The 19,639-nt window shown below is 42.7% G+C and overlaps 1 protein-coding gene across 4 annotated transcripts in view; it reads left to right on the forward strand.

Moving 5' to 3' along the window:
• ELMO1 (engulfment and cell motility 1) overlaps positions 1–19,639 on the forward strand; it is a 584,323-nt gene that overhangs the window by 414,342 nt on the left and 150,342 nt on the right. For all 4 annotated transcript variants that reach the window (XM_025378540.1, XM_025378539.1, XM_025378538.1 and 1 more), the window contains one exon: positions 9,493–9,629. In XM_025378540.1, the coding sequence (XP_025234325.1) occupies positions 9,493–9,629 (137 nt within the window). The remainder of the gene's footprint in view (positions 1–9,492; positions 9,630–19,639) is intronic.

Consider the following 19,639-nt stretch of genomic DNA (forward strand, 5'->3'; position numbering starts at 1 on the left):
AAAAGTTTTCCAAATTTGGCATTTTAGCTAGGTACGATAGTAGTTACTTTGTTATTAAAACTACTAACAATTGACATGTATCGAGTGCTGATTTTATCTCAGTTAATATATGAATCACTCTACATTTAATCTTAACAGCAACCTGATAAGATAGATGCCATTGTTTTTTTTTTTAATGGGGATATAGAGGCATGGAGGAATTTTAAGGTGATCAAGGTCACATTGCTATTAAGTAGTGACGCCAACATTTGCATGCAGGCCAACCTGGCTGCAGAAACTTTGCTCTTTTATTAACACACACCATGTGCCTGGGATGTGGCCTCTGATTACTTTTGCTGAATTGGCTGTCTTTTGGTGCTATGAGTCTGATTTTCAGCCTTAACACTAGTCGGTATTTTTTTTTCCTCTCTCCATGTCCTCAAAAAAAGGCCCAAGGGAAGGTGAACAATGAAGCATTGGATAAATTTCATACTATTTTTTAGTATAAATTTTATACTATTTTTAGGATGGCTGAGGATACAAAAGACTATCCAGAGTTCTATTAAACCAGACTTCAGGAGCTGAGAAGAGCTGTGAAAGTTTAAAGCCTCTGATCCCCTGTCCTGAAATAGCAGGGGTGGTAGCTTCTATCTAGGCTGAACTCATAGGCAGTGAAGGAACTTCAAGTTCTTGACCCCACTCTCCTCTTTTCACCTCTCCCACCTACAAAAGGTTCTGAACTTTTAGCATCTCCCCACGCAGTACCACCTTCCAAAATCAAACCGTTAAGGAATACCAGGTTTAAAAATAGAAAACTCAAAGTTTTCTAAGTAGGGTAAGATTATTTTTATACAAAGGTATAAATATACATCTGCATCAGAGAATTCATAAATATATTATCCAGACTGACCATAGAACCACAAATAGTTCTACTGTAAGTTTCTGTGCTGTGGATCACCAGGCAGATTTTAATGACTGCTCTAGCAGTTTTTCTATGTTAAATGCCTTTGTGTGTGTATGATGTATTCCCTTTTTCCTGTAATTCATAATTTTACAACAAAATGTCCATTGTGTTAGACCAGTGCGTGTGTCTTTTTCAAAGTGCACCATTTCCAAAGTCTGTTGCAATAGCTCATGAAGTCATGGTAAAAAATATTCATACTTGCCCAGTGCTTCCCAAATCTCTGTTATTTGTGAATGGGTTCAGAGTCTCTCTTAGCATCACCAAGGTCATAGAAAGGATAAACAGAGCTTTTCAGCATCTGAAAATGTGTATTTGTCTTTAGAAAATTTCTGTGAGAGCAAAAATGGTATGCATTTTCCTGTGATCTTGTCATTCTATCATTAGTCAAGTAATTTCCTTATGAAATGGTCTGCATTAGGTACGATTAACAAGTTGAGAAAGTGTAAAAACAATTGACAATTTTCTTATGAAAGAAAGAATATATCCTTGCTCATCAAACATTTGCTAAACCTATCAAATACCACTCTAATGTCTTTACACTCTAAATTAAATGTGTAGTCGTCCTGTCAATAAAGGAAATAGTAGTTTAGGAACTAAAGTTCAGTGCAGGCAGACTCTCTATATTCTATAATTTTGGATGGACTTTGGGGAGTTGAAGATACATTATCTGGTGTATATGTGTATGGAGACTGCTGTAATTTTGGACTTGGCAAGAGCCTTACAAATCAATTAGCCCAACTCATTTACAGGTAAGAAATCTGGAGACCCGGGAGCTGCAGTGACCTTTGCAAGGGTATGGTCAGCTCTAGAACCATTCCCTACACTCATTTTTCATTGCTTGTTTGCTACACTGCAGTAATCCTTGTTCTCTGAGAGCCAGTGACAGTACCTGCCTCACCACACATTACCCAGTGCAAAATAGGAATACATCTACTTTGACAGGCAAAGTGGTACATAAGTGTACAGCATTCTTATTTTTATTTTTAAAAACATATATGTTCAGGTTATAGCTGCTTTCAAAGCTGACTTGCTTATAAGTGAATGAGATATCAGCAAATAGAATCTGTTGTACCCTCAGTCCTGAAAATATCTTAATATTCCAGACTTAAAAAACCATTGTGTTGGATTTTTTAAATAAAGTAAAATCTCATTGTGTTAAAAATAGTGTCATTAAAACAATTTCGTTTTTAAACGTCTTACTATTTTTGTCTCATTGAAAGTGTCTCTCTAAATTTCATTTATAAAATGTTGTCTGCTAATTTTTTTTCTCAGTAAATGTTGTTTTCCTTTAAAAACAATAATAAACCTCACCCTTCCTGTTTTTATTTGTTTATTTAAACCTAAGAACTCCATTCTTAGACTTAGGCTGTCTCTGCAAGGTGACAAGCTCACGTGTATAAATGTGTAGCCTGGGAGAGGCTCCACTTGATAAATGGTGAACATGGCCACCCCGTTGGCCCACACTTGCACTGAGCTTGCTATCTTAGTCACTGTTCCCGTTTGATCTTCACAGCGAACTGATGAAGTTTGTATCCGCATACACAAACATCACTGTTTCTTTTGTTACCAGTCAAGAACCAAGTTGTTCTTACTTTGTTGTTTGCCTGTATCTCCCTGCAAAGGAGGAGTCTTCAAGAGTCTTAGAATGATGGCAGGCCATCCCCTTCATGTGGAGGTCAGAAACAGCAGTGCTGGAGATAGAATGCTGGATTTGATTTCTGGCACTGTCGTTGCTAGTTACTCATCTTCACAGCTTCTCAGTTTTCTCATCTGTGAAACAGGGATGATAATAATAGTACCTTTCTCATTATTACACATTCAGAGAGTTCAGACAGGAAAAGTCCTTAAAAGATTACCCTGCACATAGTTACCTCTTCATGTGAAATTTCAGCTTTGGAGTCTGAATAGTTCAGTAGGTTTTTGACATAATCATCAAGAATGATTGGTTGACTCTACCCGCCCTTACCTACGGGACCCTAAAGGCCGTTCACCAGATTCCTCTTTCCTTCCTCATCTCCTAGAATTGTTGGAGTCTTTAAGAAGCTATAGGCTGGGCACAGTGGCTCAAGCCTGTAATCCCAGCACTTTGGGAGGCTGAGACGGGTGGATCACGAGGTCAGGAGATCGAGACCATCCTGGCTAACCCGGTGAAACCCCGTCTCTACTAAAAATACAAAAAACTACCCGGGCGAGGTGGCGGGGGCCTGTAGTCCTAGCTACTCGGGAGGCTGAGGCAGGAGAATGGCGTGAACCCGGGGAGGCGGAGCTTGCAATGAGCTGAGATCCGGCCACTGCACTCCAGCCTGGGCGACAGAGCGAGACTCCGTCTCAAAAAAAAAAAAAAAAAAANATGATTTACTAAGTCTATGCCATGTACTTGATTAAAAATAGTAACTAGCTGTGCATGGTGGCTCATGCCTATAATCTCAGCACTTTGCAAGGTCAAGGCAGGCAGATCACCTGAGGTCAGGAGTTTGAGACCAGCCTGGCCAACACAGCGACACCCTGTCTCTACTAAAAACACAAAAATTAGCCGGGCATGGGGTCCTGCACCTATAGTCCCAGCTATTCGGGAGGAGACAGGAGAATCACTTGAACCCTGGAGGAAGAGGTTGCAGTAAGCCACGATTGCACCTTTGCACCCCAGCCTGGGCGACAGAGCAAGACTTCATCTCAAAAAGAAAACAAAAGTAGTAACTAATAACCACCATTTACTAAACCTATGCCAGGTGCTTGATTAAAAATAGTAACTAGGCCAGGCACAGTGGTTCACGCCTGTAATCCCAGCACTTTGGGAGGCCAAGGCGGGCAGATCACCTGAGGTCAGGAGTTCAAGACCCACCTGACCAATGTGGAGAAACCCCGTCTCTACTAAAAATACAAAATTAGCCAGGTGTGGTGGGACACGCCTGTAATCCCAGCTACTCGGGAGGCTGAGGCAGGATAATCGCTTGAACCTGGGAGGCAGAGGTCGCAGTGAGCTGAGATCATACCATTGCACTCCAGCCTGGGCAACAGGAGCAAAAGTCTGTCTCAAAAAAAAAAAAAAAAATAGAACACTTTTACACTGTTGGTGGGATTGTAAACTAGTTCAACCATTATGGAAAACAGTATGGCGATTCCTCAAGGATCTAGAACTAGATGTACCATATGACTCAGCCATCCCATTACTGGGGATATACCCAAAGGATTATAAATCATGCTGCTATAAAGACACATGCACACGTATGTTTATTGTGGCACTATTCACAATAGCAAAGACTTGGAATCAACCCAAATGTCCATCAATGACAGACTGGATTAAGAAAATGTGGCACATATACACCATGGAATACTATGCAGCCATAAAAAAGGGGTGAGTTTGTGTCCTTTGTAGGGACATGGATGCGCTGGAAACCATCATTCTTAGCAAACTATCACAAGAACAGAAAACCAAACACCGCATGTTCTCACTCATAGGTGGGAACTGAACAATGAGATCACTTGGACTCGGGAAGGGGAACATCACACACCGGGGCCTATCATGGGGAGGGGGGAGGGAAAAAAAATAGTAACTAATAGCCACCGTTTACTAATCCTATGCCATGTGCTAGGCACTTTACTGCACACTTTATGTACGTAATCTAACTTGGTGCTTACAAACTTTCTGTGGTTATATATTTCACAGATGAGGAAACAGGTTCAGAGAGCATTTATTTGTCTAAGGTTTTATGGCACACTAGGGGGCATCACATTTAATTATTTGAATGCAAGTTTGTCTCGCTCTCACCGCTGTAGTATCCTGCCTCCTCATTCCTGTGTTTTCTCTGACCTCCAGTGATCTTGAGCACATGTTTTCTTATGCTATTGTCAATGTACTTGCTTGCTTTTTTTTTAATACTAGTAATTTCACATGGCTTAAACAAATTACATACCAACAAATTGTGTACAAAGAATTATGTACAAAAGAATTCCAATTCCAGTTTGCTGTGGTGATTCCACAGTGTCATCAGGAGCTCCTGCTAACTGTCTAGGGTATAGCCCTCATTTTTATGCTGACAAAATGGCTGCAGGAGCTCCAGTCATCACTCATGTGTTCCAGACATGAAGAAGTTGAAGTGGGGAGGCAGAGACAAAAGGCCACAAGTCAACCAAGTCTTTCCCCTTTTAAAGGTCTTTCCTGGGAACTGTGCCCAACAGTTTTCACTTACCTGTTATTTGGGATTGGGTCATATGATGACTCTTAATCACAAGGGAGGCTGCAAATTGTACTCTTTTAGCTGGGCACATTGTTGTCATGAACAAAACTCAGGTTCTATTAACATGAAACCCAACTTGTGAGTTTCTTGAAATAAATCAAATGCATTCATCCAGTGTGACCTTTCCCCAGTGACTGAGTACCTGAGGAAACTTTGATATGTTACGGAAGCTGAGAAAGATAAAATACCTTGAGGAAGAGAAAAAGGGTTGGTTCAGCAGAAGCTAGGAACCAGGTAGACGATTTCTTGGCTGCTCAACACAGTTGTCGAGAGTGCAGCTTTGCCCAGACCCAGGAAAGGAGGAGTAAGGTCCAGAAGGGGAGCGGAACCCTGGTGATTCCAACCTAACTCCACGGAAGCCACGAGTAGTAGGAGGAAAGCAGAGGAATCTCGCACAGTAAATATACATAAGCATTCATAGATGAAGCTGCGCCTCTTGTAAGATTTTACTTCATAAATATTTTCTGTGGATAGAAAAACTTGTTTCAGATTTGTGTTGGCGGAAGTGCATTGGAGGCAGGGTTAATTGAGAAACAGAATGAGGAAAGCGAGTGAAGCAGAACAATGATGGGCTTTGGAGCCAACTCGACCTTGAATCCTAGCACCACTGCGTGCAAACTATGTGACCTTGGACAAGTCTCCAAGCCTTTCTAAATCTCCTATTTATAGTCTTAAAAGGAAGTTAGTAATATCTTCCTTTTGTGCCTGACATAATAAGTGACTATGAAGTCCGTCATCCAGTGCCCGGTGCGTGGCTGCTGGTCTTGGTACTGCTATCTCATGGCCGAGTGTTCTCAGTCAGCAGGTGCTGGCTACGTACTTGCTGTGATCCACATTGGACTGCAGGTCATGATCTGGGTTTATGTTGAAGGAGGAGTACGGGAGACCTAAGAGAGTGGGTGGAGGAATTAATTTTCAAAGCAGCAACCACAAAGAAATGCAGTGAGCTCTTGATGTCAACTAAGGTAGGAAGTCTGCTGCTGGAGCAGCTGACTGTGGGTTTCAGATGCTCATTTGGGGCCGACTAAAAAAAGCTCATGATGGAAGGTGTTATTTATCCAAGTTTTACCTTTCTCATATATAAAATGAGGATGTCCATAAGACCTACCTTCGAGGGTTGTTGCAAGAATAGTGCTTGTAGAACCGTTGGCATGTCATATGTACCCAACAAATTGGTTAATTACTAATGATGTCATTTCCCTCCCTCTTTACCCAAGCAAGAGCAGGGCTTGCAAGTCTCAGTTTTGTCTGGCTATCTCAGTTCCACTCATCACATAAAAACTTTTACTAGGGCATAAAGTACACATAATCACACTAGATCCAAAAGTGATACTGTGATAATATGGATTAATAACAAGTTCTTAGATGGCAACAGTGTTTTAAGGTACAGCTGAAGATTTGTAAATTTCATTAGCTTTGGTGCTTATGAAAGTGAGACCGGCCGGGCGCGGTGGCTCACGCCTGTAATCCCAGCACTTTGGGAGGCCGAGGCGGGCGGATCACAAGGTCAGGAGATCGAGACCATGGTGAAACCCCGTCTCTACTAAAAATAGAAAAAATTAGCCAGGCGCAGTGGCAGGCAGGCGCCTGTAGTCCCAGCTACTCGGGAGGCTGAGGCAGGAGAATGGCGTGAACCCGGGAGGCGGAGCTTGCAGTGAGCCGAGATTGCGCCACTGCACTCCAGCCTGGGCGACAGAGCAAGACTCCGTCTCAAAAAAAAAAAAAAGAAAGAAAAAAAAAAAAAAGAGAGACCGACTGCTCATTGCCCAGGGCGGCAAACTGCACAGGCTGCCAGTGTTGATCTTCTGAGTTTCTTAAACAGCTTTGTGTCGCAGGTCAGATCTTCACATTTGCCATCTCTCTGCTAGACATAGGCTGGGGTGGGATGACTTATATGTTCTTGCTTCTAACTGCTGAAATGTGAACAGGTTGGACTAGGAATTAGTGGGAAAAAAAATCACAGAAAAACTCACGTTCCTGAGAACAGTAGGCAGGTGCAATATTTATTGTCATCACCATCACTTCCCTCCATATCAGTGTTAACTTTTATCCTGTCCAAAGCACTTTCCCCTCAGTTGGCTTATTTGATCTGCTTTGAAGCCTAGGGAGAAGGCAGAGGCGATTTCATTTCCTCTTTTTTTTTTTTTTTTTTTTTGAGGTGGAGTTTCGCATTTGCCACCCAGGCTGGAATGCAGTGGTGTGATCTCGGTTCACTGCAACCTTCAGCTCCTGGATTCAAGTGATTCTCCTGTCTCAGCCTCCAGAGTAGATGGGACTACAGGCGCATGCCACCATGCCCGGCTAATTTTTGTATTTTTAGTAGAGACAGGATTTCAGCATGTTGGCCACGCTGGTCTCTCAAACTCCTGACCTCAGATAATCCACCCCCCAGGCCTCCCAAAGTGCTGGGATTACAGGTGTGAGCCACTGTGCCCAGCCCTCCATTTTTTAATTAAGAAAATTGAGGCTTAGAAAGGTGAAGTGACTTGCTCCTGATTGGCCTGGGCTGCTCTTGAACCCAAATCTTCTGTCCCCCGACCCCTGGACTCTTCCTGCAGAGCTGTGTATTGCTCCTGGTCCATGCCATTACTTTATTCAGAAGAAAACAGCATTACCATGTCTTCAAATCAGGTTGTGCCCTTTAGAAGTGGTGAGCTGTGCAAATATACACCATTTTGCTGTTGTTTTAAACTGTTGAGAAGTCTGAAATTCACTGTGTTCATGAAGGTTGAAGAGAGAAGAGGTTGGTGTGTAATAGCTTGGTGGCTGGGTAGCCTTGAGTGTGTGTCCATGAGGCTTGATCAGGGTTTGTTCACTGGGGGCCTGCTCTGTAGGATTCTAAGCAGATCCACTGCTCATCTACATGGCAGGCACCAGGGCTCTCCCCGAGAACAGAAGGTCTCTGCTGTAAGTCTGCTCCCACCCCTCCCTCCATCCTGTCCTGGACTTCCAGGGCCTGAAACCCTACCATTCTGAGCCTTGAGGATGAATTGACCTTAGAAGATATTCCAACAGCAAATGAAACACCTTATGTTCTCACTCATAAGTCGGAGTTAAACAATGAGAACACATGGACACAGGGAGGGGAACAACACACACCGGGGCTAGTTGGGGGTTGGGGGGCTAAGGGAGAGAGAGCATTAGGACAAATAGTGCATGCAGGGCTTAAAACTTACATGATGGGTTGATGCGCTGCTGTGTGAAAGCCTGAAAGTCATCCAGTCCTCACGCAAACCACCATGTTACATGTATACCTGTGTAACAAACCTGCACGTTCTGTACTTGTATTCCAGAACTTAAAGTAAAATTAAAAAAACAAAAGATTCCAAATAAAATAGAAAGACTTTCACTGTATGTAACAGCATATATATTTATTTTTAAAAACCTTCGGGTATTGGTTTTGGGGGTCACAAACCCTAATTCCATGGGCTTCACAATACCCTCATCCATAAGACATGAGTGGTAAGAAGAACTGTAAAGATCAAATGAGGTGTAATGTACAGAAGGGCTATAAAAATGTAAGCTTGACTGATGGGATGATGGGAGGGGCTGGGGTGCTGGTCTGAGGAGGAGGAGGAGAGTAGGGACCAGACCTAAAGTTCAGTGTTCAGAGCACTAGGTCTGACCCAAGGAAGCTCTCCAGTGGGGGCTTAAAGGCAATTTTGGCTGACTTTACGATTTTGCCCAGGACTGGACCAGTTGCCACCTTCAAAGCCATTCGGGTTGCTTTGACCTCCAGCCATCTGTGCCTGAAAATGTAAAACAAATGGTTAATGGCATCAGATGTTTAATGATCTCAAATGTCCCCTGCTTACTGCCATAAGAGAGAAAAGAGCCCCCTGGAGAAATAAACATGGATGCTATTTTCAAAGTTGCAATTAATCGTGTATTCAGGAAAACCCATCTTCTGCCAGTTATTATGACAAGAAAGAGGAAATTGAGGGTGATGGAGGAGCTGTGCCTGAGAGGGCAGTTTGAATAATCTGTATAAGGTCAAGAAGGCAGATATAGGGCTCATAATCAACACAGCAGTTTTGGAGCAAAGCCAAGGGGGTCATGTCCTGGCATGGGTTAGGGACTGACTGTTGTCAGTCAAAATATTTCTCTAAGGCTAGGTCTGGCTATCTGACCTTAAGCTTCCAAGTTGTATGGGGACCATCCTTTGGTTGCTTTTTCAGAAATGCTTTTTCACCGTTATTGCCTGAACCAAAGATACCTCCGCTTGTCTCCCTTTGGGGCACCTACCTGTGGTTATGTCCTCGCGTTTCGCTGTTCTAAAACTTCTTCCCTTATTTTCCATGTTTCCTCCAGCTAGTGAGACCTGCAACGACTTCCACCCGATGTTCTTCACCCACGACAGATCCTTTGAGGAGTTTTTCTGCATCTGTATCCAGCTCCTGAACAAGACATGGAAGGAAATGAGGGCAACTTCTGAAGACTTCAACAAGGTAATGTGGATCTCGGGTAGAGGCAGGGGATTCCCGTGACGCCAAAGGGGCCTGCTGCATGGTCCCCTGTCTATGTGCAGAAGGCATTTGGCAGGGTGGGGCAATGAGGAAGATTGCAATGACAGTTGCTTCAAGAGTGGAGAAAGACAAACATCCCTGTGTAGACATGAATCTGTGTGCTGGGGATGACCTCCTCCCTCTGGGGGTAAGCTTGGAGCAGCTTTGTTCCTTTTGTCTAAGTCGTAGCCACTAGCAGAGAGTTGTTCTTGAGATACATTATCAAGGAGAACGTTTCCTTTCAGAGCATTAGTTTGGGATGCCTTGTCAATATTGCAAGATCTGCCGGGGAAGGGGCCCTCCCTCCACCTGTCTAGGAGACTGATACACAGCAAATGAGATCAGAAAGACTGCTCCACCTAGTCCAGTGGTTTCTTTGTGGATTATGGATGTGTTGTGATCATCTGCCCCGTGCTGTGTCAAAAGAATTTTTACTAAAATGAAAAGTCTCTTTAAAAGAACTGAGTCATTAAGGTTATATGCAATATTTCTTGGTTTACAGTAAGCATTTGATCCTTTGAACTGAGATGTCCTTTGGTTTTCTATATCATAACGTCTCACTAGAGTGTGACTTTCACATTTCCATTTGTGTGTGAATAACGAGCAGAGGGAAGGGCATTGGCCAACTTAAAGAGAGCAGAAGCAGTATCCATGCTTTCATACAGAAGCAAAATCTTTGTCCTTAGATAAAGGCCTCATTAGCAATAATAACTAATGGCATATTGCAGCCTTTAGTACTTTTAATTTGCTGCTATAGATGGCTCTGAATGTGGTCAGGTTTGTCACCCATGCCCACTCAGCCAGCACTAAGGGCTGTGACTAAGAGTCGAAGGGTCTAGGCCTCAGTCATACTGTGGGGCTTTCATGGGCATGTGCTTGTTGCATAACGTGATATCTGAATTTCACCTGCACTTAATATACTTGTTGGTTATTGCTTCCCTGTCACCTTCTCCCTGGATATACATCTCATCCTTGTTTCCCACTATATTTCTGGTTTGTGGCATCTTGAACCAACACCAATTGAAAAGAAAGAAAATCAGGAAAAGGACCCCAAGCTTCAGGCAGGTCCTAATCTGACTTTCTTCCTCAGCACAGTGTTCTCCCTGCCATATCATCTCTGTCATCCCAGCGATCTGTCCCTTGCATCTTGGTCATCGATTGAATTCATTGAAATAGACCCCAGTAATGCCCTTCTGTGGAGAGCATTGGTCTAGAAACTGCAATCCAGAGCTGTTGTGTGTCTGAGCAGCTATGCCGGAAGACAGGCACGTTTCAAGAAGGAAAGTGGAGAAAAGAAGCCCATTAATTTCCTTATGATTATAACTGCGGCCTCCTAAGTATACTTCACTTGATTATGAGAGACTTTGCAATTCAGGTGCAAATCATCCCTGGGAAAGAGGGAAAGGGGAGCAGGGAGGCGTTTGTTCAATCAAACCAAAAAAAGAGAGTTAAATCAGTAGTCTTTGAAACTGGCTAAGGGACTAAGGCCACTTTGCCCTGGATCATTTTAGCTCTTTCATGTGCTGCTGTGTGAAAGCTATCCAGTCCTCAGCTTTGCGAGCTGGGGACACCTGTTCCTCCAGGAGAAGGAGACCTCACCAGCTGTTACGGATTTGGGCATCAGATGTCTGCTTTCTGAGAGATCTCATTTATCCTGCTTCTCCTGAATTATAGATTCTGCATTTTTGCAGAATAATATCTGCAAATAATAATGTTTCAGATATTATTGGTGTTGATCTAGGCACAGATAAGCTGTGTAGGAAATATTATGAAAGTTCTGCAGAGGACTGACTCTGGGGATGAGCATTCAGACACTTAAATCCTATAGAAGTTACAGTTTGTAACATGAAGCACCAAGAGTTCCTTGTTAGCAAAGGAAGCCAGAGGCCCCAGGCTGGAGGAGGTGGGCACAGCTGGTAGAGGGAGGTGACCATAGCTCTAGGGTCCCTGTGGCTTCTGGCCATGTGGTCAGATTGGTGGCAGACATCCTGCCTGTTCAGGGCCCTGGCAGGAGACAGCAAATCCCCCAGAGTGTCACTCTGAAACTTTTATCATAATTAGCCTATATAGCTGTGAAATCTCTTCAGTAAGACCTAAGAGCCAGGTTTTGGGTGCAGTTTCTTACTGTAGCTCTAATGCCATCTTTTTGTGTTGTTTACAGATCATAGATTAATGCTGGGGGGTCACACCTCTACTGCCAAGTAGGGATGACAGTTTATGGCTGAGGACAAACAGCTCCAGGCCTGAGAGCCAGAGGGTCCTGCCTCACATCCAGATAGCCATCAGGCAAGAGCAGATATCAGAGGAAAATCAGGGATGGGAAGGACAAGGAATTTTAATTTGCTACATTAAATACTTTTGTTGTGTTTGCTTTTTTTTTTTTTTCCTTTTTCTCAGTACTGTGCATGCCTTACTTAAGTAACCAGAAAAATATATCAGGTATTTACATTTTTATCATGTGTATATCACTTTTCTGTTGCTGATATAACAAATTACCACAAATTTAGTAGCTTAGACAATGCAAATTTATCTTGCAGTTCATAGTTCAGAAGTCAACAATGGATTTCACTGGGCTAAAATCAAGGCAGCAGCAGAGCTGTTTCTTTCCAGAGGCTCTAGGAGAAAATTTGTTTCCTTGCTTTTTTCACTTTCTGGTGGTTACCTGCATTCCTTGGCTTATGTCCTTGTTGTCCATCTTCAAAGCCAGCAAGGACAGCTTGAGTCCTTCTCACATGCCATCCCATCACCCTGATCCCTCTTCTGCCTTGGTCTTGCAAACCTTTAAGGACCTTGTGATTACATTGGTTGACCTGGATAATCCGGCATCATCTTCGCATCTTAAAGTTGGCTGATAATAACCTTAATTCTATCTGCAGCCCCAATCCCCTGTGCTGCAGAAGGTAACGTATTTGCAGGTTCTGAGGATCGGAACACAGGCACCAATGGGAAGCTGTTATTCTGCCTACTCCAGTGTGTATTTGATTTGCAGCTATATTCGATTTTTAGATGTGTAGATCAGTTTAAATTAATGAAACATGGACAGACGAGCCTTTCGTTTGTTTTTCTTTTTGCTGGTAGACATAATACCTGTCACAGAGTTCTGCTAGTGGCAACTCAGATACAGATATAATTATATCCCTTTTCTTTTATGGCCCTGTTCTTCCTCCACTAGCCTTTTTAAAAAGGAAGCCCCTGTGTGACAGCCTCTAGTTCATTTTGAAGACTGCCTTTCTGATTTTTTCCTGCTGCCCGTCTATCAGCCACTGTTTTGCTTTACCTGATAATAAATTGGAGAAGAGAGAAGAGCTGAAAGTTAAATCAGTTCACTTTTCTTCTTGTTATTAACTTGGTAGCAGAGGAGATTGAATTTAGGAACAAATGTGGGTTGTGAATTACTGGTAGATTTAATGTTTTTTTTCTTATTCCCTGACTGTCCACATTCAAATTCAGAAATAGTTTTTAAAAGCCCAACATGAAACATAATTTCTTTTCAACTTTCTTGGACACCATCTCAGGCTCTTGCCACTGTAAACAGAGCATGGAAGGTGGATTTATTTGTCAACCCTGGGACCCAGGGCTCTGTGAGCAGGGCTTAGCTATCTGCCTTCTTTAGCTCCTCACTGGAGAAGCAGTGCCCCTCAATTTAAAATTTTGATTTGCCCAACAAACTACACTGGATTCTATCAGAGGCAGGAATAGCTGCTGCAGCCCGCCTTGCTTGGGACACCAGTTTATAGATATCGAGTGCTTGGTAGTTAATGCCACTGCTGGAAGAGGGTGTTTGGAAAAGCAGCTGTCGTCTGCTCTTCCGGGCTTGGGAAGCAGCAGATGGAATGTTTTTTATTTATATAAGAGAAGTAGAATTGGAGAGTGATTAAAATATTTATGCTTTGAAAAGTACTTTCTTTCAGTTTCTCAATATAGCACTCTGCAGAATAATCCATTGATTCAGGCCATTGAGTTTGTGTTCTATGTTTTTGTCTTTTATTACCAATATTTTAGAGCATGCATTATTCATTTTTATGGGCATTAGAGAAGAGCTAAACTGCAGCTGGATACCTCAGCACACAAGTAGCCCCATAATCATTTCATTGAAATCCTCATTTTTGAACGGGGTAAGAAAGGGGACACAAGTAACTTGGATATTTTAGGTATGGGAATCTCATTTAAAGCATGTGTGGCTAACTACTCCACTGTAAAAAAAAAAAAAAAAAAAAATCTAATGAGAGTGTACGCTTTAAAATATATGTCTGTGTGTAGCACTGTTTCTCACCATTAACTGTACGTTAGAATCACCTGGGGGCTTTTGAAAACCCTGTTATCCCACTGGCCAACCGCACCACAGATTAATTAAATCATCAGAGGGGGAAAGCTATGAATGAGTATTTTCATTAAGGTAGATTTGACCATTAAAGGTGATTTATGTTAATAGACCCCCCATCATTGACATATGTGACACTTATCACAAGCTACTGTAAATTTCGTGCATTGATGGAGTAGGATGCTTGTTGACCTGTGTGACCCAGATTTTCATCCTAAGTCTGCTATTCCAGAGCTCTGTCTGATAATCTAAAAATAATAATAGTTTTTAAAAGGATCTATCACCCTCTCTTTTGGTGGGGTGATAATAAATTGAAGTAATTAGTGTAAAAATGCTTTGAGGTTGCAGTGAGCCAAGATCGTGCCACTGTACTCCAGCCTGGGTGACAGAGAGAGACTCTGTCAGGAAAAAAAAAAAAAAAAAAAAAAAAAGCCTCGAGGAAATAAAAATGGCATATGTAGTTGTGGAGTGTACTGAAAAAGGTAAAGCCTTTCTATGAAAAAATGAGTAAATTGCCCTTTTCACAAACAGACATTTTTTGGCTATGTTAAAAAAAAAAGTGAAGCTATGAATTTCACACTAAATTCTGAACTGAATTAATAACCCATGTAACTGACAAAAGTAGGCTTTAAGCTGAAATTTTCATGGATTTTGGAAGTGTCTTCCTCCAGACAACTTTATTAGGTACCTTAGTTTCCTTGTGAAACACATGGTAGCAGTCTAAAAATCAGAAGGTCGCATGATTTTCACATATTTAATGGCTGATGAGAATTAAGTCTTCCCCAACAATTACTAGTTGCCCAGATCTCTTCGCTGATGATTGAACCCTTTTAGAAACCATCAAAATATTTGTTCCTAGCATTGGTGTTACTTTAGACGCTATCAAAATTGACATTATAAGCCAAGATCAGACGATTGTGCCATACTTTCAGATTACCAAAATGGAAGAAACTCATTTGAAAAATGAAGTCACTCTAGAGTAAAAAGCACTATTTTGAAACTTTATCCAGCAGCATAATAAACTAAGCGCACACAATAGAGCTTAGAATCTCAGACTTGCAGATGAAAAACCACCCCTTAAAATAGCAGAGACTGTGCATAGGGAGAACCCAGGCCCATTAAACAAAGCTGCAGCTGCCCCTGGCCAGGCTGTGAGCTTCATCTGAGTCAATGGGAGAAAATCTCAATTAGGAAGAATGGGAGAGCAGGACAGAAGGAAACATCCTGAGAAATCCCCTATGAAGATTATTCATAGGAAATAACCACCAGCTAGTCACATCTAGTGGATTATAGTATGGGATAGAAAAGGGATTGTGTTTAAAACCTTAAAGGCAGCTAACACATGAATAAAAAAGGGAAATGTGTTTGCTTCTCAAACTGTTTGCAGCTTACTGACTTTCTGTGCCTGCTTTTCAGGGGACAATTATATATTCAGGAGTCCCCTTACTAGGACAGTTCAACTTCATAGTGGTGCAGACGGCGCTCTGTTGGTTAGCTGAGCTGGCCTAGGGAATGAAAGGTGGTCTGTAACTCTCATCATGAATAAACATGAGTCTCCTCATTTGCATGAGGCAGGTGACTGTAAAATATCTTGGAGCAAGCTGTGAAAGGAAGCTTTGTGCATCCATGCCCAGGGGAAGCTGGGAGGACTCAGCGTTGTTTATCTTCATTAGGATTCCATCTAGTGCTGCTGTTATTGATCTGAACTGGGCCTGATGTGGCTAATGAAGTAGGTGTATCTTTTAATTGAAACATGAATATTTGAGTAGAGGAGAAGTCTTAAAGAGCCCTAATGTCGTACAATGAGGTTTTCCATTTTTCAACTGTCTAGGCCATTAACAAGCATTTTTTTTCAAAAGGCTTCTGATGTTTCACAAAGGTCTTAGGCTTGCCACACAGGCAGTGGAACCTCCTCTAGAAGCAAATGCATTCTATGAATAGATTTAATTATTATTTCTTTGACATTCCCTGTTGGATAGGTAGCAAAGAGTTTCATTTGTGTGTCTGCTTTTAAGCTATTCGCGTAAGATAGTGTTACCTATTTCCATGGAGTTTGTCACTTTCTGTTGGACAGCAATCAAGATATGTCCTCTCCAGTCCTCATCAGTGTCAATTATACTATCCAGAGACAGCAGAAAGACTGGGAAAGTGACTTTGGTAACTTATGTTTTTCAATAAGTGTATGTTCAGATAGACCCCATTGTCATACATAAACAGATACAGATTAATGACAGGTAATATGACTCTGGCCAAGTCAGGGAAGCACTGTGGTATAGAGCAATATTTCTCATTCTTTTTTGCATTATCACCCCGCTAGAGAGTTTTTATAGGTATTTTTCCCCAATCACCCTCCCCCGAAATTGTAATTACAGATATATTGTATATCTCTTTGTGTATGTATGTATAACTGTGCATTTTATGTAAAAAGAGTAAGATTTACTCCTCCAAGAACCATTTTTGTGCCCTCCCTAAGGATGATGTCCCCACACCCTCATCAAGAATGCATGGTGCAAAGGCAAGAACCGAGGCTGAATTAGCTGGAGGATCTGGTGGCAGTCCCAGCTGGCCCCTCACCAGCAGTGTGACCTTGATCTTGTCCTTTAACCACCAAATCCCTTCTCACCTGTAAACTGGTAGTGGCAGTAGTAATAAATAATACTTCCCAGAGTCACTGGGGATTAAGCTATCATTAGGTTTGCTTTGCAAATTGCCCTATACAAATAGGAGGTGCTAATCTCAACAGGCAAAACCTAAAGTGGCAGTAATTTGCACTTGGTCGTGCAGTGTAATTGAGCTGCCTTGATTTCCCCAGATAGTTTGTTCAAATATCCATAAATGCAGATTGTTTTATACCTCTGTATGGGGGTGCGTTGAACTTTAGTTTGGCCATAGAGGGGATTTTGACCACTGTGGTCACTCCTCCCCAGCCCACCCACAAACAAATATACTGCAGGTGAGGGAGGGGACTGGGGACAGTACATAAAAATGCCAAGGGCCTCCCTTCCAGCTGGGTAACCTTGTGCAAGGGACTCGGTTCTGTCGGCTTCAGATTCCTCATGTGTGAGATGGGAATAGGAAATTACCCACAGCTAGGATGGCCTGCACCCTGATGGCATCAAGCAGATAAACTGGCAGGCTCAGCAGTGGCCTGGAGCCAACACCAGTCCACAGTAATGGAGAGCTCGGAGAAGACCGGGTGACACGGGATTCCAAATGCATCTGAAAAGGAAAAGGATGCTCATGGCAACACTGACAGCAAACATCTTCAGGAAAGGTGGACAAACTGCTCCCTCAAGTTTAGTGATTAACTTAGTAGTGACTCTTTTTTTGTTTTTGTTTTTTTTGGAGACAGAGTCTTGCTCTTGTCACCCAGGCTGGAGTGCCGTGGCACAATCTCAGCTCACTGCATCCTCTGCATCCCGAATTCAAGTGATTGTCCTGCCTCAGCCTCCCGAGTAGCTGAGATTTCAGGCTCCTGCCATGAGACCTGGTTAATTTTTGCAATTTTAGTACAGATGGGGTTTCACAATGTTGGCCAGGCTGGTCTTGAACTCCTGACCTCAGGTGATTCGCCTGCATTGGCCTCCTAAAGTGCTGGGATTACAGGCGTGAGCCACCATGCCCAGCCAGTAGTGACTTAACTTCCAAGTGTGCTGCCGTGGTGGTCTTAGCTGCATGGGGTCCATGGCAGCTTTTATGAAGAACATAGAGAAGACCTCAGAGGGTGATCCATTTTCAGGGACTGTCCTGGGGTTGTGCATTGTACCCTGCATCTCCCAACCCTCTACCCCCTGAATTTACAGCCCTGGCAGCATCTCTTTATAAGGAAGGAGAATGCAAGGAATCTTGAGTCATCCAGGAAGAGTTGGATTTTGTTGACCCTGTTCATGTAATTTTCTTTCTTCCTTTCTTCCTTTCTTCCTTTCTTCCTTTCTTCCTTTCTTCCTTTCTTCCTTTCTTCCTTTCTTCCTGCCTTCCCTGCCTTCCCTGCCTTCCCTGCCTTCCCTGCCTTCCCTGCCTTCCTTGCCTTCCTTGCCTTCCTTGCCTTCCTTGCCTTCCTTTCTTTCTTTTCTTCTTTCTTCTTTCCTTTTCTTTTCTTTCTTTCGACAGAGCCTTCCTCTGTCACCAGGCTGGAGTGCAGTGACGCAGTCTCGGCTCACCATAACCTCCAACTCCCTGGTTCCAGTGATTCTCCTGCCTCAGCCTCCCGAGTAGCTGGGATTACAGGCACGCACCACCACGCCCAGCTAATTTTTATATTTTTAGTAGAGACAGGGTTTCACCTTGTTGGCCAGAATGGTCTTGGTATCCTGATCTCATGATCCGCCTGCCTCAGCCTCCCAAGGTGCTGGGATTACAGGCATGAGCCAATGCCCCCAGCCCATGTAATTTTCATAAAAATGGTTAAACTGTTTAAAACCTGCTTAAATAAAGGTTGACTGCTGTCTTTAGCTGAAGACATTTTTAATATGTTTTGCTTTCTGGACATTTTCTATAACAGGAGCATTTATAAAAATGGTTTTGACCGGCCGGGCGCGGTGGCTCAAGCCTGTAATCCCAGCACTTTGGGAGGCCGAGACGGGCGGATCACGAGGTCAGGAGATCGAGACCATCCTGGCTAACACGGTGAAACCCCGTCTCTACTAAAAAATACAAAAAACTAGCCGGGCGAAGTGGCGGGCGCCTGTGGTCCCAGCTACTCGGGAGGCTGAGGCAGGAGAATGGCGTGAACCCGGGAGGCAGAGCTTGCAGTGAGCTGAGATCCGGCCACCGCACTCCAGCCTGGGCGACAGAGCCAGACTCAGTCTCAAAAAAAAAAAAAAAAGAAAAAATGGTTTTGACCAAGAGTAAATCTCACAGTTTGAATAAGCCTGACAGTAGTAAACATACTTCGTGGGTGTTCTTTTGTGTTCAAGATTTTGCATAAAGTGCTTTACATTTCTGAAGTCTTTCTAGAGCCAGTGTATCTTTCTTTGCATGTGCTAACTTGAGATTTGCCAATTAGGAGGAGAAAATAATTGATTGGTTCTTCTGCTGGACAGTAGTGAGATATATCAGTTCCTTGGTTCAATTTCTGACCATCCCTGAGCATGAGAATAATGATGACTTTAAGTTAACTGCTTTCTATAACTCTGTTCAGTGACTTCTGAAACTTCTTTCCTTTTTATTAATATACATTGGAGCTGTGTAGGAGTTGTTAACTGGTTTCTATGACCTGAATTCCACATTCCATTGTGGCTTATATGAAAGGTTTGATAATGGCACAGAAACCATTTTATTAGTATATGTCCAATTAAAAGGAAATTACCTACATTTTAAGTAAGGCATGATGAGATTTAGGCATTTTAAATTAAAGGGCAGATAGGAAGCAGAGTTGGATAGCTAAGAAGGGTACCATTAGGTGGGAATCGCTCATGAAATACAGGTCCTCATTGATTTAAAAGAAAATATTTATCTCATAATTGCAACGTAAGTGATGTTACATGGGAGGTTGAGAGCACATTTCTAAAAAGAGATGAGTCTCCTAAGGCAGAACAGAAGAGCACGTAGGTGCTGTCATATAGGTGCCCCCCTGTTGCCAACTGAGGGTACCAGATGTTGTGATTAATGAAGGATTGAAGGCAACAAGGGG

This window comes from Theropithecus gelada, chromosome 3, assembly GCF_003255815.1.
Source record: "Theropithecus gelada isolate Dixy chromosome 3, Tgel_1.0, whole genome shotgun sequence".
NCBI classification, from domain to species: domain Eukaryota; kingdom Metazoa; phylum Chordata; class Mammalia; order Primates; family Cercopithecidae; genus Theropithecus; species Theropithecus gelada.